The 17753-nt window shown below is 32.8% G+C and overlaps 1 protein-coding gene across 16 annotated transcripts in view; it reads right to left on the minus strand.

The window, feature by feature from the left end:
* LOC125055893 overlaps window positions 1-17753 on the minus strand; it is a 105748-nt gene that overhangs the window by 57675 nt on the left and 30320 nt on the right. For 11 of the 16 annotated variants that reach the window (XM_047658597.1, XM_047658585.1, XM_047658590.1 and 8 more), the window contains 10 exons: window positions 17552-17654; window positions 16329-16527; window positions 15608-15815; window positions 14551-14734; window positions 13437-13505; window positions 12319-12433; window positions 10538-10615; window positions 9825-9875; window positions 3749-3949; window positions 53-185 (listed from right to left, as the gene is read on the minus strand). In XM_047658597.1, coding sequence (XP_047514553.1) covers window positions 53-185; window positions 3749-3949; window positions 9825-9875; window positions 10538-10615; window positions 12319-12433; window positions 13437-13505; window positions 14551-14734; window positions 15608-15815; window positions 16329-16527; window positions 17552-17654 — 1341 coding nt within the window. The remainder of the gene's footprint in view (window positions 1-52; window positions 186-3748; window positions 3950-9824; window positions 9876-10537; window positions 10616-12318; window positions 12434-13436; window positions 13506-14550; window positions 14735-15607; window positions 15816-16328; window positions 16528-17551; window positions 17655-17753) is intronic. The other 5 variants (XM_047658602.1, XM_047658600.1, XM_047658601.1 and 2 more) reach the window with 1 other exon arrangement.

A 17753-nucleotide genomic window follows, 5' to 3' on the forward strand; every position in this document is an offset into this window, starting at 1 on the left:
ATAATCTATAGTCAAAACCAAATTTCAATAATACTCTTAATTATATGCTTACCTCACTTGAAGTCAAATAGCAAATGCGGGAATCTGTGCTGTCAATTGAGGCCTGTTGTACGATGCCGTAGCGAGATGACTCCCGATCACTTGTGTATTCAGATCGTACACTGTCTTGGCGATCAAACATGCCACTGCAAAAAATTTACTGTTAACAACAATAATAAATTTTTATAGACGATAACAATACTGCTTTATTTTCCCTTGACCAGTTAGGCAATAACCACGGAATAGATAGATAATAACTGGAATGGAGGGGCTAATCAATAATTTCATAGATTTTAGGTGTGTCATATGTGGTGAAAATCAAACGCCGACACTGGTTTTAAGTTCCACTGATTCTACTTCTAAATTTAACCAATTGAAACATTTCTACTTTGAATATTACTATGAAAGATTGTAACAGGTATGCTTAGGTTTGTATCAAAAAATATATGAACATTCGGTAGGTATGAATACTATACCTAAAAGTATACCTAAAAAACCAAATTACAATAAATATAGTTTAAAAAACTATAAAACATGCTTTTAAAGCACATCAAACTAAAAAGTGAAAAATAATTCCTAATTTAGGCTGAAAATGGTAATGAACAAAAAGTACTGGTTTTATTGTGAAAAAGCGTGGGTCGATAGACGAAAAATATGGCACAGAGCGCCCTATTAAACTATTATAACTATTAAACGATATTTATTTTCCACTTTTTAGTCCTAGCAGCAATACGTGTTGTCTCAATTTTATCGTATTGCTTTGTGGACTTAAAAAAATTTAATTGTTTTTTCGAGATAAACCTAAGAAATTATTATATTGTCGCTGATTCTTTATAAGTATACAAAGTTTGAATTAAATCTGTCCGTTTAAAGTGGGTCAAAATCGAGTCCGAAGGTGTCGGTTACATACATACATACATACATACAGGTGAAGCTAATATAAAGCGTGTAAAAAAATAAACAAGAATTTTTCATGTTAAAATTTCTAGTTAAATAAACTAACACGTCTTAAGACGTTTAGTTATAATGTATCGAGTTTATTAATAAGACAACAGATAAGAACGTTCTATTCAAAAACCTGCAATGCATTAGCGAAACACTTCCCCTGTGACGTAATAAAACTCGTCAACGTTCTATATATAAAATAAAATAAAGCTCTCATAGAGTTGTTATATTTATGTATAGTGACGGAAAAGTTGTGTCACGCCAAGGTTCTTAATAAAGCCAGCTTTGAGCAGCGAACTGTAACATTATACTAGCAGTTCCCAGTTTTGTCCGCTTTTGCTGCTGGTATTCTATCGAGTTTAGTGTGATGATACATTTCTCATTAAATATTTTCTTATTTTAATAAAATTCAAAAATCATTTAATCATATAGGTAACACATTGTACAGTTGTACACTTATGACTTGTCAGTAAAGAAATACATATTAATGCTTCTAATTTTACATTTAGTGCCAGTTCTCAAATCAAGGGCGTAGAACAGAAGAGAGGAACTGGCAATAAACTCTCTGCCACTCATTTTGATCGGGATTTTTTTGTTGATAGGAGAGTTTAAAACGCCTACAAATCAAGTCTCTTACGAGGGATTATTTTAAGGAACTTTTAGCGTTGTATTATTTTAATTTCATTTGTGTTGTTTGAGATGGCCAAGCAAAATCGAAGACCATGTACATTTACATGATTTATTCCTACCATAAATATCACAAGTATCATCTGATAAAGTATATTTGCAGATTATACGAATCAATTGGAATATCTAACTCTCATGTTACAAATCCCAAGAAACATAATAAGCTTCGAAGCACAGACATTGATTTGAACGAATAAATATTCATTATTCTTTTGTGGAATTGAAAAATTTGCATCAGAAGTATTTATCTTTCAGTTCAGTGAATGGTGTATAGCAAGTAGATTTCGTATTTAGAATTCCTTAGCGAGCGGAAATAGGTTCGTTCGAATTTCCGCCTCAGTTATCAGTCCTGTTACGCAAAGTGAGTGACCACAGGCATTCGCATGTAATGAGCTCTCATAGAGGATTTACGAGTGACGAACAATGTGAAGCCCACATTCAAAGAGATCGAAACTATCCGTCCATCATTTTGTTTGAATACTTTTTGATGCAAACATGCTATTCTCTAACAATGAGCTTTTTTATCCCTTCTTTAGGATATTATCGTTTTAGAACACACCATTAGCGTCCAACAATAGTTTGTGATGCTTTAGGCAAAAGTTTTCTTTTATGAAATTATTTATTTATTTATTTATTTATTTATTTATTTATTTAATTATTTTTAATATTATAAATCATTTATATAATAAATTCATTTAACAATACCATAATAGTCATAAAAGAAGTTTTAAGTAATGTCCTATCTATTGTCATCACAGTGTTAAAACAATGTGATAGAAAGAGACAAACGGTACTTTATTAAACTATTTATTAGTTTTTTTATTAATAATATAAATAGTCCTTCATGTGTTTGATTTGATAAAAAATAACAAATAACAATGTGGGATGGACTCCCCTTATCACTTAGGGGTTTGAAAGATTCTCAGACTTACAGAATATGTATAAAAATTTCACAAGATTCGGTCGAACCGTTTTGGAGGAGTATGGGAACGAACATTGTGACACGAGAACTTTATGAATTCGATTACTTTTATTAAATGATTAATTTTTATTTATACTTATATAAATAAATGTAAACTTCATTTCCTAATAATTAAAAATATACAACCTTCTTTGGTAACGAATTAAAGTGAATTTGAATTTTAAATCTTACAAAGCACTTTGTATCAGAATTCTCGTGATTGATTGTGGGGTAAATGCCGTGGTAAATGGCTCGTGCATATTTAATGTACATTGGGACGATCTGTAGCTGAAATGAGCCGAAAGATTTCCATAATATTATCATTATCCCATCAATCGATAACGATTAAGGGTCGAATAAAAATATTATGAGACCATAAAGACTGGTTTGCCTAGAAAGGTTTAAGCTGTAAAAAGGGTCAAAAAACTTCATTGGAGGGTAAAATAAATTTTTTGACATGCTTAACTGTAGTGTAACTTAGTAATCTATATGCGACTACAAGTCGAGTCAAACAAAAAATAAAGTGAGTATTTTGCCAACTATAAAATAATAATTTTTGGAAACAGACCAAGTTAACTGTTTGTAGATAAATTGATCTATGTAAAGTGGATCCCCTAAACTCATAAAATTGTCGCGAAATCGAACTATGTTTCAATTTTTTATATGGATCCATCTAGATGAATGAACAGATTCAAAAAGAGATTCTTCTAATGTTTATTTGTGTTTACAATATGGAATTTCATCTAAAAGTATTATCATAATGTTTCATTCGTTTAATGTTAATTTTATAACGAGAATTCTAAGATCTATTATTACCTGAATTTGCGTACAGAAATATTTGAATCATGCTATTCAACAAAACCACAGTAAATTCAAATAGTTTATCACGCTACCTTAGTCTAAAACTTAAAGTAAGCAAAGGTTTCTGAATAGAAAGTTATCTGAATAAATACGGCAACGGAATAGAGAGAATTACTTTGCGGTTCTCTTGTCTAGTTGATAAACTTTCCGACCATTAATGAAATTTAAAAACGGCCTACCTGCAATTAAAAGATTAAAATGTAAAACGATTTAAAACAATAAAAACCAGAACTAAAATTTTATTATATTGCCTACCGTTGTTCGAAGCTATCAGCCCGATTGCTTCTATATCCGGAATCGTTTAGGCTTCCCTCGTGACGCAGGCTGGGGAGAGAGTCCCATGGGGAGCGGCGAGGACCAGAAGGTTGCTGCCCCCTCCACCCATCTGAGTGACGGTACCAAGCAGAGCGAGCCGACTCTCCGATACACGATGCACATCTCGATGCGCTCACGAAACTACGACAATTAAATTATCCAACATATTTAATTATAAAATTGTGATAAAGGCAGTAAAAGTAGTGTAACTCGGGTAAGTAAATAATATGTAAAATAAAATAATGGTCGAAACATATAAATCGAATATAATTTTAATAAAGTAATAAATAAATTGAGTTTGTTAATTATATGATTTTATTTTATTTTCATTAAAGAATAAAATAATTATTAAATTATTTTGTTTTTGATTTTTTCTATTAAAGCACATGTAGCAGAGAGGTATATGTTCTATTTTTATTTTATTTATTGATACTACGTTACACTAAATAAAACAAATTTATAAGGGATGAAACTATTTAATCAAAATTAAGCTTCATATTTCCAGAAGTTATTGATTTTTTAGGACCTTTGAAGTTTCAGAAATTAATAATGATGGATATTAATATATTTTTTCATGGAAACGAAATTTTCATCGAGATCATATAAAATTACATAATTTAATTGAAGTCAAGTCTATGAGCATAATTAAGGTTGTATACCATTAAATCATTAATTAAAACAAAAGATAATGACAACTTTGTTTAATATTTTGTGCATCTTATACGATTCAATGTTGAAAAATACAATCAAATATCACAAACAATAGAGTTAACGATCTGAAAGTCATTATCCATTTCCATGAAACTGTCCTCTAACAATTAAAAATGAAACAAGTTCCGGTAGAAATAAAAAGCGTGTAACTTCTGAGTATGGACGTGAAAAAGTACTCAACCGTATACGATTGCACTCGAGCCCATACCTCTGAACCTACGTAATACGTATATTGCATTGCTACTTCACAAATATAGCCTTCAATGTAACTTCGCGTTTAAAGCGTTTTGTTGCAGAGCAATTTATAGCAACGGGAATGCGTTATTTCAAAGCAATTATTCCGTTTCCACAAGATTACTTACATTGTTTCATATTTAACGCTAAACAAGTATCTTATTTTTACGTAATGTTATACTATAAACCTCCATTATTGTGTTAATTAGGGATTAAAGTTTACACAAAAATATTTGAAAGTCTCCAACGTTAAAATTACTTGACGACTCATTTGTCTAGTGGTTAGTACCCCTGACTGCGAATCCATGGGTCCCGGGTTCGATCCCCGGCTGAGGGGAAATCGATGTGATGAGCATTTGGTGTTGTTCTTAGGTCTTGGGTGTTTAAATATGTATTTATATGTATATCTATCTATAATATGTATGTATATCCGTTGCCTAGTACCCATAACACAAGCTTCACCAGCTTAGCATGGGACTAGGTCAATTGGTGTGAATTGTCTAAAAAAAAAAAAAAAAACTGTATGGCTGTTGTGTATCTATGTCATAAATATCTTATGAACACGTCTTTTATATTCAAGTTTTTGATAGAAATATCAAGGAATAACATATTTCCCCAATTCCCCAGCGGTGCTTCACCTGGTAGCCAGTGGGAAGCGAGTCTATTACGAGTTTAATAGCGACACTATGAGCTTTGGAAATTCTCTATCTAGACAAATATTTCCTGCATGTGACGTTTTCTTACATTTAAACTAGACGTCATTTTATCTTAACTATATCAACTCTGACATTACAATAATGTTTTGCAATATGCAGTTAATATGATTAAATAAATATAACCTCTTATATATCGGTGACCTGAGCTGGTGCTTTCCTCGCTCAACGAACAAGTGTCCCAATACAGCGAGAAAATGCTGCCAGCGTTAAGGGTACACTGCCACAGCAATTTGCAATTTTAAATACTGTATATTTGATTGTTGAGATTATTAATTAAACATATTCTATTTTTAATAAATATTTCATAGTTTTTATCAAGAGGGTCTTGCAAGGGTCTCATTTATGCCTTATCCAATTATAAAGTCGATAAAAAGGTTGATAACCTTTGACTAAATTTCTAACGAATTTTCTCCTAACCTGGAATCGTGAAACCTCACAGAATTTTTAAGCACATGACCAAATTAATAAAAATATATTTCACTAACCAATATAATGGATAGTTCTACGTAACATAACATATCAGTGTGATAAAATAAGTGAACGATATAATCTCGTACAGTTGAACTAAAAATAATCTAGATTTAATTAACAGAAACGTAACTCCAATGCCAATTCCAATGAAAAAGAAAAACACGAACAAATCAGAGGAAAATCGAATCGTCAACGGAAACTGTCCTACAAAGTAACGCGCACGTATTCCTCCACTCTAATAGAATTCCAAATTGTGTGCTGATCCTTTTCTAATACAAGAGGATTAAACGGCTTTACGGAATGGCTTCTGTCTGTCTAATTAAACCCGAAAGCTGGTATGCATAAATAGTAAGGGAAATTACGGCCCGTTTTTCAATATTTTCCTATTTTCTCGGTAGTCTTGATCGGATTAAAAATTCTGTTGATTAAATATCTTGTTGTTTTCGTGTATAAAGTATGTTAAGATCGTTGTTTTGTTAGTGAACAGGATTGGTTTTTATGTTATCATTATAATATTATATATGATATTACATATATCATATCAGCTGAGATATTAATAATGATTAAACCCGAAAGTAACCCGTAATCCGTAAAGGAAATTACAGCCCGATTTTCAATATTTTCCTATTTTCTTGATTGGATTAAAAATTCTGTTGATGAAATATCCTGTGAACGAAAAAACATTTTAGTTTACGCAGTTTTGACATATTATGCCATCTTCCCTGTTGTATATCTTACTTATTTTATAACTGTTAAGTTGCCTTCATTTTGATGTTTGTTAAAGCATGAATAAAATAAAGTTAAAAAAGCGTTTTGTTTCGATTTAATCTCTAATAATTATTCTCATTTTATGAGTACCAGCATGAAATTCCTTGCAGATTTCAACTTCGTATTAAATTTCTTAGACACTCCTGTCTTAGAGACAATTCATACTCATTTCAAAATAAAACGGATGATTTATGAAACAAGTACATATACATGAAACCTTTTTCGCTACGAAATGAAGGTGAAATTTTATGCAGTACACACATTTTGCCGAGTGATCTCTAGCCGTTCTCGTGAATATTATGAATGCAGTATTATTTCGATGTCAAGGCTTTTAACATTTTTGTCTTTATTTTATCGTATTTTCAATGCTGGAAATGAAAGAAATATGTATTAAATAGCGATATTTAAATGTCGTTTTAAAAGAATAATGTCAGATGAAAAATATTTTTTTTAAATACTTACTGCAAATGCGTAAAGATATGACTCAACCAAAAGGAGATATTATGATGCATCGTATATGACAACAATGTGCGTTTTAAATGTTTACAACTAGCTTATTCCTGCTTATATTCCTTTTTACACAGTTAATTATGAAAAAACACATCTTACTTTTGTCTTTATAATATATTTTCCGACCTAACCTCTACAAAAATAAATAATCCAAATGCGCTCCAAATTTACATGCACTTTGACTTTAAATTGCATTTTTGAAGTTATACTTTTTTGCCGCGTTTAAGGGAAAAATGATTTTAGTCAATTTTTACGATGCGCACGCACACCGTCACAAAAAACCAACACCCTGAATATCTGTTTAAACGTCGGTAAAACAGTCTGGGCCGCTAGTTGGCGCTTGCTCTGTTTTATTGACAGGTTGCATTGTCTGCCATGGCGTAGTGTTTTTCAGAGTCGTGTTTATTTAAACCAAAATAATGATTTTTATATGAGAAAACCCGTTCCAATGTGATAAAAAACATAGTGTTTATTGTAAAATATCTGGATTAGTAGAGAGAATGCAATTCGAAGAGGGAAACGTACCTCTAAAGTTCTCGAAGAAAATTACGCCAAAGAAGTATAACTTCTAACGCGTGTACATAAGTACACACACTTTTTTTTATTTCATATGGAATAGGCTTCTTGCACCCGACACAGGCAGATTTTTGGGTTTATGATGTGCTGATTACATCACGATGTTCACCTTTATATAAACATAGAAATAAATAATTTGTCGTACATTCAGGAACAGTAAAATTAAGTTTAGAATGGGACATCTCGTTCCAAAATTACGCGTATAAAATGTTTTGGAATTGAATCGAGTCCAAAACGAATAATTCTCAAGAGGGTAATCCTTGAAGAAATGATGCGGATAATGAGATAAAGTTCGAGTGCTTGAATCTACGTAAAGGAGTGCTTAAAATTCATCGATCTCATTCATATAACGAACGGTTATCGTATGTAAAACAAATCCATACGTTAGAAAGGAAGACCAATGAAAGGAGTTTTTATATTTTTAATTATTAATACATGTTACTAGACCAATAAAATATTTAATCGTGATTGTATTGGATTTTGCTATATATTTTTAGTATACCTTATTATTTAAAGGTGTTCAAAAAAGCAATGTTGGCCTAGTGGCTTCAGCGAACTGTAATTCCCGACTACTAATTGACTTTCTTTATATGTGCGCATTTAACATTTGCTCGAACGGTGAAGGAAACCGGCTTGCCTTAGACCCAGTAGAGTAAAAAGTCGACGGCGTGCGTCAGGCACAGGAGGTCGATCGCCAATTTGCCTATTAGATTAACAAATGATCATGAAACAGATACAGAAATCTGAGGCGCACGCCTAAAAAGGTTGTAGCACCGCTGATTAATTTAATTAAAAGTGTTGTAAGTAAACATTATAAAAGCTAAACTCGATAGAATTTAATTGTGAAGGGACTAAAGTTAATTCTATGCTAATCGGAAATATTAATAAATAAATGTAATAAAGGTATATTATAGTATTAAATTTATGGTAATTCTTTTTTTAAATTTATGCACAGATTATATGCATTTTTTGTATCTGTATTTAAGTGTACAGCCTTTTTATATGTTAATTTATAGGTGTTGTGATGGATTAAATTGTACTTAATAATATAATACTATTATTCAGACAAAGGCGTCTTTTTAGCCATGGAGAAAGTCTAATGGAACAGACATTCTCATAACATAATATGATATTATTTTTATGTTGGATCACTCCCTCGGTGGAAAGTGGCTGTAAAAAATAAATTTTGTCGGTGTCTGTCATTGACCACTCAGATATCTATAATGAGCTAAAAACCCTTGATAACCGAAAATATGAGATTAGCGTTAATTAAGCCAGATTTGAGATATATGTACAATGAATACGTATTTGTTTTGTAGGTTTAATGATTGTATTTGTGAACTTTACTTAAGTCTTATAAAAAATATATAGCATTCAATTAACTCTTGACCAAAAATTTATTTTACCAGAATGTTTGTACGTTCTAATGTGTAGAGTCGTGGTGGCTTATTTTTAAAAAAAACTTACTTAAGGAGCAAAAATCCACACTAACTCCCTAAAGACATTTATTTTATTAATTGTATCCCTCTACTTGAAATGTGACAATTCAGGCTAAGCCTAATCACGCGTGACTAATGAATTTTTTTAATTGCTATTATTTATAAGTTTTACGTTTTTAAAAAACTTTAATAAAACACGACTACCCTTCTCTAATCAGAGCTTCTTCCAACCCTAATTTAAGAAAACAGTATTTTTTTAGGCGCGTGAAGAAGTGCAGGAATGCGATACTTAATTTGAACTTTAATTTATAATACAAAAAAAAATCTTAATATTAATGAAGACTTATAACTTATAAAATTACCAGAGAAAAAAAATAAAAAGCAAATGTAAAGGTAAAAATATGATTATTAAAAATGACGACACCAAAGTACAGTGTACGGATCTTGTAACTACTCTTTGAAATGTAACATCATAGTTTTAATTTAGTACATATTTCTACGCCTGGGTTGATAATGGTTTTATTCATAAAATTCAGTCGTAATAACTGCGTTACATGAAGTGGTGTATAAAGAATTTTATGATGCACTTACCTTGATTGATGATCACTCAGGTAACCCTGGTCTCGATCTCTCACCCGATCTCTGTGAAACAAATTAGTTTAAAGTACAAAAGAATTAACTAAAAATCGTCCGTAAACGACTGTGCTGTATGTATTAATACTGAGTTTAATTTTTACAAATATTACCTAAAATTTCATTTCACGAGAGATAGCAGGTTGAAATGGACAAAAATAATTACAGAATGGCAACCACTCGATCGTAAAAGGAAAAGAGGAAGACAAAGCAAGAGATGGGCAGACGATATAAAGAGAATAGGGGGCACAACTTAGACAAGAAGAGCCAACATCAGAAAGAAGCAGCTGGAAGAGGCCTATGTGTCATAGGACAAGCTGATTACCAAAAACTGGACATATGACGTATTACATTAAGTTTTATTATGTTACTTAAATAAGTGTTAATATATTATACTCGGTGTCAGCAATAAAGGCTTAATAATAATAAATAAAATTAACTTTTTTATAGAATCTAAATGAAATAATTTTTGTAGAGGACTTTAACCGTTAAGCAGAGCCGATAAGCTTATCTAATTAATTAATTTCGCTTATTCGTATTATAAGATTAAAAGGTTTGGTTAACTGATTTAATCAAACATGGCGGCGAAAGTGCATTCAACTTTAGCCTGCCGAAAGCACTTGTTATAATGAATAAAAATCAAAGTAATTAACTAATTGAAAGCTACAAACCTTGTATTATGATCACTGAGATACCCTCTCTCCCTTTCCCGCTCCCTCTCTCGTTCCCTCATTAATTCATTGCGATCGCTAAAACAATGCAAAATATAAAGAATTTTAATCAAAAGATTTTCAAAATACACCGCAACATTCTGTTCAAACAAAAGTTGGGAGAAAAAGTGAAATATCTGGAGATGTATTGATTGTACCGTAACAATGAGTCCAGACAGAACTTCGCCGATATTGATTTGAATAATTCATAAAATCCTGATAACTTTCGATTCGAGTAAATTAATCTACCGACCATTATTAGATTTAAATATTAAGTGAATGTTTAATGCGCAAAAATAATCCATTGGAATGACGCAATTAAATATAAATTTTGTTTGAATTGGCGCCCAATTTACACCATTTAAAAATCGAACACTACAATGACTCGCTTTTATTACTGGCTGGTGATTATTTTTTTAAATTTATCCACAGATTAAATAACTAGCTTGTATTCTGTATGGAATATTTTTTTTGTTTATTATCTTTTGATTTTTGTGTTGTTATTAATTACTTAATTATTTGTGGTAATTTTTTGTAATGTTAAACGTCAAATATTACACAAAATTTATGATACAGAGGAATAAAGGCTGTAATTAAATACTTTGACGTTCAGCAGACAAGTCCTCTTAGAACGCACTCGATCATAAATATCTACCGCAGAAAGCCATTCTTTGTACCGCAAAAACGCGCCCTCATATTAATAACACTTTAGCTAAGTAGCGTTAATTAAGATATTCGGAATACTCGAGATTTTTTCTGATACATATTCCTTATAACTGTATAAAAAATTAATTCAGTCTCGGCTTCGCCTGGCTGGATATTTATTTTATTATATATGTAATAGTTAGACATATGATATGATAGGTTTTTTCTGGAGATTGATATTTTCTTCTTCATCCAAATTATTTTTTAACAAGAAATAGTTGCATCTACTGTAAGGCCTCTTTCGTGGATTTTTTTTTTCAATTCTCACAATTGCATGACATATTTACGGCGTTTAACCCGCTTCTAGGATCGATTCCCAAAAAAACATTATCAGCTAATAGAAAAACTGAAAACGTATACACAAAGCTTCGGTTTCAAAACTAAAATTAGACCCCCATTCTAGAATTTCAATCAAACTTCATCATAATAATCAGACTAGATTCAAGGGCTGTCAAACCATTTCATCTGTATGAAGTTTGACAAATTAGAAAGCGCTCAAGACAAGATTGTGACTAGAGATACGAATTAGAAAGGACTTTAAATCGAGTCAGTAATTTTTTCTCTTCCCTGAATCCTCTTGAATAATTCCATTATAACGAAATTTAAACATAGTATTTTTTTTATTGTGGTATAAAGTAATGGTGTTAAGTTAAAATAATGCAAATGAATATGTAATCTTGTATAGATTGAATAACCCAAGTACTAAAGTATCATTTGTTAACATATTCACCTAAAACTAGTTCCGGAGATTCTAGGTTGGTTCTCTAGCTGTTTTGTCTCTCACAAAATCTATTTACAGTGTTATAAAAATACTCAGGTGATTTGGTTAAACTGATTTATGAATATGCTTGTTTACAAACGTTTATATCTCGTGAAATAAACATATTTTTGCCTGAGTCGGATTATACACAGTCGGCACTCTCTTACATTTGAACATCAGCAATTTAAAAGTATGAGACGTGACTTGCTGAACTTTGGATGATCTACGAACCACAAGCCAGGTTAAAATTTCGCTTATCGTAAAAGATACTATTTACCTGTAATATCCATCGCGGTCTGATCGCGCACTGTGCTGCCTTTCCACCCCCATTCGATGCGGAAGCGGAAGAGTTGATGAGCGACTTCCTCCGCCTGAACATTGAGATCCAGGACCTATATCGGAAATAGATAATCTATAGAACCTAGAGATTCTATGGAGTCATAATTTATAGAAAGCACATTTGATGTTTGCTACCTATGAATTTATAATGTATAGTAATTTAGTACTTAATTAGTCATCCCCGTATACGTTTGTTTTGTAATAACAGGAAAATTCTGTTAATTGATTTCATGGTAGTTACGGGACCGTTAAGCAGTGTTGGCTTAGTGGCTTCAGTGTACGACTCTCAACCTTGAGATTGTAGGTCCAATCCCCGGGTGTGTGCGTGTATGTGTGGGTGTGCGGATTTAACATTCAATCGAACGGTGAAGTATAAGATCGTGCGGAAACCTAGATGCTGTAATCCTAAAAAGGCGACGGCGTGTGTCAAGCACAGCAGGCTGATCACTTACTTGCCTTTTAGACATTGACAAATGATCATGAAACAGATAGAGAAATCAGAAGCCCAGGCCTGAAAAGATTGTGGGGGAACTGGTTTTTGAAGTGAAACTTCTTAAGGCGCATGAGGTTAAATTTTTACGGAAACGTCACGAACGTGTGTAGCGTTTTTGTCGAAGAAAAGGAACAGAGCGACTGAGTCTGATTGAGAGAGTGAGAAGGGTGAAATACCTTATATAAATTCTATTTTTAAAATTCAAATTTCGTAAAGAGAATTTATGAATGTATTTTATATTTTATGCAAAACAATTTATTGAAATCTCAAATGACGAATAGTAAATTAAAAAATGCCACGTGTTTTTATTATCGAAGAAATAAATTTAAAAAAATTAAATTTATAATTTGTATTAATTTTCGAGACTAATGATAATTAAATTCATTAATTTTTTTTTCCTAATGGGGCAGACATATTTCTACGCATGATTCATTTATTTAACATGTAGCCTTCTGTTTTTACTAATCCAAAGCCATTTTATTCTACCGGGAGACGAGTTATTCATCAAGGCAAAGATATGTATGTATTATTTTATTTCAACATAAAAAAATATCAATACTTACGTCGTCGTGGTGGATATGGACTCCTCTGATTAGAAGGTGGTAGATTTTCGTTGTATTCTAAAACAAATGCTTTATATAAACCTTAAGTACTCCATTCTTTTTATGTTTTCATATAACAGGGGGCAAACGGGCAGGAGGCTCATCTGATGTTTGGTAATAGCACCCATGGACACTTACATAGCCGGAGGGCTCGCAAGCGCGCTGTCGGCCTTTTAAGAATTGGTACACTCCTTTCTTGAAGGACCCTAAGTCGAATTGGTTCGGTAATACTTCAGTGGGCAGCTGGTTCCACATAGTGGTGCACGGCAGAAATTGGCTTAAGAATCGCTCAGTTGAAAATCATATATGTATCTATGTTGATAAGTAAATATACTTAATAATAATTAATTTAAATACAACGTTGAGACTTGAGTGGTTTTCAGCAATTGTTTTAGTGAGAGATCAATTCAATTCGTCAATTTTATATTCTTATTTGAATTATGAATTAGTGTGAGTGCATGTTAGTCTTAAATGCTAGTGGTAAGTGGAAAAAATTGCACACCAGAATGGAGTGTCTTTCTAAATTTTTAGTAAATAACTAGCAGACTCGGCCAAGCGTTGCTGTGGCTAAGGTTTTTGTTATATTACATAGAAGTAAACTATTCAAGGGAAACGGTAGGAGAATACCAGTCAGGGGACCACCATGCTTTTTTGGTGGTTATGCCATTAAATTGTAGCTTATGTCAAACGTTGGTACTTTCAACACAGCGCCATCTATTAGAATTGTGACTGTCAAATAATAAACAAATAATTTGCAATAAATTAAGATGTAAGCTTTTTTAGCAATTGAGCATTTCAATAGATTAAGATCTTTTAAGTCAGATGTTATGTTTTATTTTTAATAGACGATATTCTTAACTTGTTTTTCCTAATTAATTAATTACGTTTGTTTTATTTTTCGTGTGTGGTTATTTATTGGTTATGCGTTCTTGTTGACTTAGGGTCACCTATTAGTACGGGATTGTGTATTTTGTAAATAAATGCTTAAACCAAATAAAAAATATTTTTAGAAGCATCAGATACTGCTACTAACTAGCATGTTTTTATAAGTAAAATAGCAATAAGATGTAATTACCCAAGTCTTCCATGCTTTGACTCAAAAGCGCCTCAAATGTATGCAAACTGTAGCTCTCAGCATCCATTCCCTTAGCTAGTGTATTTCTTAGATGCATCTCATATTCCAATAGTAGGCGTGATGTTGGAGATCCTGGAGCTGGAGTGGCGCTCTGCTGCGATGCTTGGCGCGAGAGACACGGCTTCTGTTGACCATGACGACCATTAATTTAACATTACCTTATATTACAAGAGCAGAACAATGAGAACACTTATTAATTATGACGGCCATATCGTTTTCAAGCGATCTCTTTCAACCACTGTAAGAAAAAAACCTTTAGAGGTGTCAAGGGACTTTCGATTAATTTATATGTTAATTGGTATCATAACAGTATGATAGATTATCTCGACATCAATCTTACGACGAAAAAAAAAAAGCCAATATCACAAGGTGTTCCCAGGCGGTCACCCATCCAAGTACTGACCTCGCCCGACGTTGCTTAACTTCGGTGATCGGACGAGAACCGGTGTATTACAATAGCAAATAGCAAAAAAGTGTCGTGACAACTTTTCGTAAGAATTTTTTCCGTCTAGCCCCCTTTCACAACGCGCGATAAGGAACTTCGTTCCAAAATGACTAGCTAGCTTCTAAAAGAACTAAAAAAAGAATCTTAATTTTATTGCGTACGCTTTCAACATTGAAGGTGTCACACTTTTTTGATAATTTTGACCTAGCATGGTCAAAAAAGATCAAAAAAGATTGCGATACGCATTATTCCGATTTTATATATTTTCTCGCGTTTAAGTTGCGGTTTCATTTAGAGTATGTATTAAAATTAAAATCTTTGTCCTATTTTTTCTGGTCTTTTATTCTTTTGTTAACTGTGTATATATTTAGTAATACACGACTACATATAATAGTTTCCAAATGATTATCTTTGATTCTGTGTAGCTTAAACCATTTTGATTTTATAAAACAATTTTTGAGCGCAAGTATAGCTTTCATTTTTATACTGTCTTTGTCTATTCCTAGTGTAAATTTTAACCTAATAAGCCGTACAGAATGAAAAAAATCATACCATGTGGTGATGTTGTCTCGGATCTCTGCGTTGACAATGTTCTTGGTCTGAGTTGCCATTAGACGACGAGGGTGTGGTAGCATAGCATTGATTGTCAAACATGACGTTATCTGAGGGTGGTGACACATCTCTCTCACCACCGCCCAGCTCCAAATACAGTCCACGCCCGGGATAGCCGCTTGGGGCGGCACCCACGCCGACACCACGGCTAGAATATAAATCGATCGATATAGAACTTTATACATTCACTAACAATCTTGAGCAACATCTTCAAAATCTGTCCTATGCTCAAAAAGTATTATTCTAGTGCAACAGTAGTTAAATTCTTTTTTGCAATTCTGTGCTCAACGACCAATATAAGGTCAATAAGTTATCGACCAATTCTTAAAAGGCCGGCAACGCACTTGCGAGCCGTCTGGAAATGTACTTAACATCAGGTGAGACTCCTGCCCGTTTGCCTCCTTTTACATAAAACAATCTAAAGCTACAGGCAATCCTAGTAAAGGGGCTAGTGCACTACTCTTTTCATGCTTTTTAATGAGTTGTATTTTTCTGTTAATATATTTTAATATACGTAAGACTAGAAGATAAAGCCAATGCATATGTTTAATTTTTTTATTCAAATTTATATTTGGATTTTGAAAGAATTGTCTTCCCCGAATTCCTGAAGCAGTAAATATGTTTCGTGTGTAAGCAAGTTCTTTTTTTAATCTAAACTTACCTAGCAGACGAATACCGCTGTGACGACTGCCTGCTATTATTATTGATGACGTGTGTGTAATGTCCATGGTGGGGATGGCGGTGTGAGTGCGAGCAGGATGAGGGACAGGCCGCGTACCTCCTTCGTCCCATTTCTGGGGACGTGATGGGACTCTCCGTAGAGGGCATCGGTTTGAGCATACGTTTCAGCGTGTTTGGGTCTGTAATCAATGATTATAATTAAGTAAACTTATTAGAAACACCTACTTTTGTTTATTGGTAATGGTACACACCGCTTTAACGTTTTTTACGGTATATGAAGAGACGAAAACGTACTTTAGTTAATGGATTACCATTGAAATTTAGTTTCTATTAGTAAGGGTAAATCACAGGCAAAATAATAATTGTTCCATAGAGAAATAGTCTTCTCAAAATCGGAAGATTGTGTTTGATATTTAACTGCGATTGGGGCTGCGAGTTCTCACACGGCGTGGTAAGTAGTCGCAATTGCTAGCAGTGCGAGCGCGTTCAACTATTAACATTTACTTAGGGAAGCACCAAATACGCGCCCACTCCACTTCAAATACTATTGCATGGGAGACTGATCTATATTTTTTATAAACATCATACCTAGGCAGCAGGGGGGGGTGTCCAAAACTCCCCCTTCCTAAAATGCGACTTTATTAACTTAAAAGGGTTGGCGTCCGACTGATCTATTTAATTGTACACTGTCTGAATTCACAAGTATTTTAGGTTTTATGTTTTCTTATTTTGTTTTTGTGATGTTCTCAGTTTAAATTTTGTATTAATAAGTTTTCTATTGTAGTATTAACTGTAAGGCTGTAAGGAAATAAATATCTTAATATATATAAATTACGCGTCACGTTGTTAGTCCGCTATGGACTCCTAAACAACTTAACCGATTTCTATCAAATTTTCACACCGTGTGCAGTTTGATCTAACTTAAAAGAATTTATTATTTATTATGAATTTATTTATTTTTTTTTTTTTTAATTTTAATTCTACTGTACGTGTGTATGTCACTGTCTTCTTAAACGGCTGGACCGATTTAAATTAATTTTTTGTATGCGTTTGTTTGGAGCCCCGGACGGTTTAGATTAACAAATCAGCCCGGCAGATGGTGCTACAGTCAGAACTTTCATACTTTGTTTACCCTAATCGCGGAAATATCATGCAGGACAACGTCTGTGGGGTCGGGTAGTATTTAATATATTTTAGAATTACCCATATTCATATCTTCAGTGCTTTTGGACTTTGTGCGTCGCGAACCCGACGTATTGTTGTTAATCACGTTGTGGTTATGCATATGTCTTTCTGATTCACGACCCTGGAAACATAATAACATCTATGAATAACTATTATTTTCTATCAAGGTATCAATCTATTTTATTTTACTCCCGGCAACGTACTCGCGAGCCCTCTGGCA

This window comes from Pieris napi, chromosome 14 (genome assembly GCF_905475465.1).
Source record: "Pieris napi chromosome 14, ilPieNapi1.2, whole genome shotgun sequence".
In the NCBI taxonomy this organism is placed as follows: Eukaryota; Metazoa; Arthropoda; class Insecta; order Lepidoptera; family Pieridae; genus Pieris; species Pieris napi.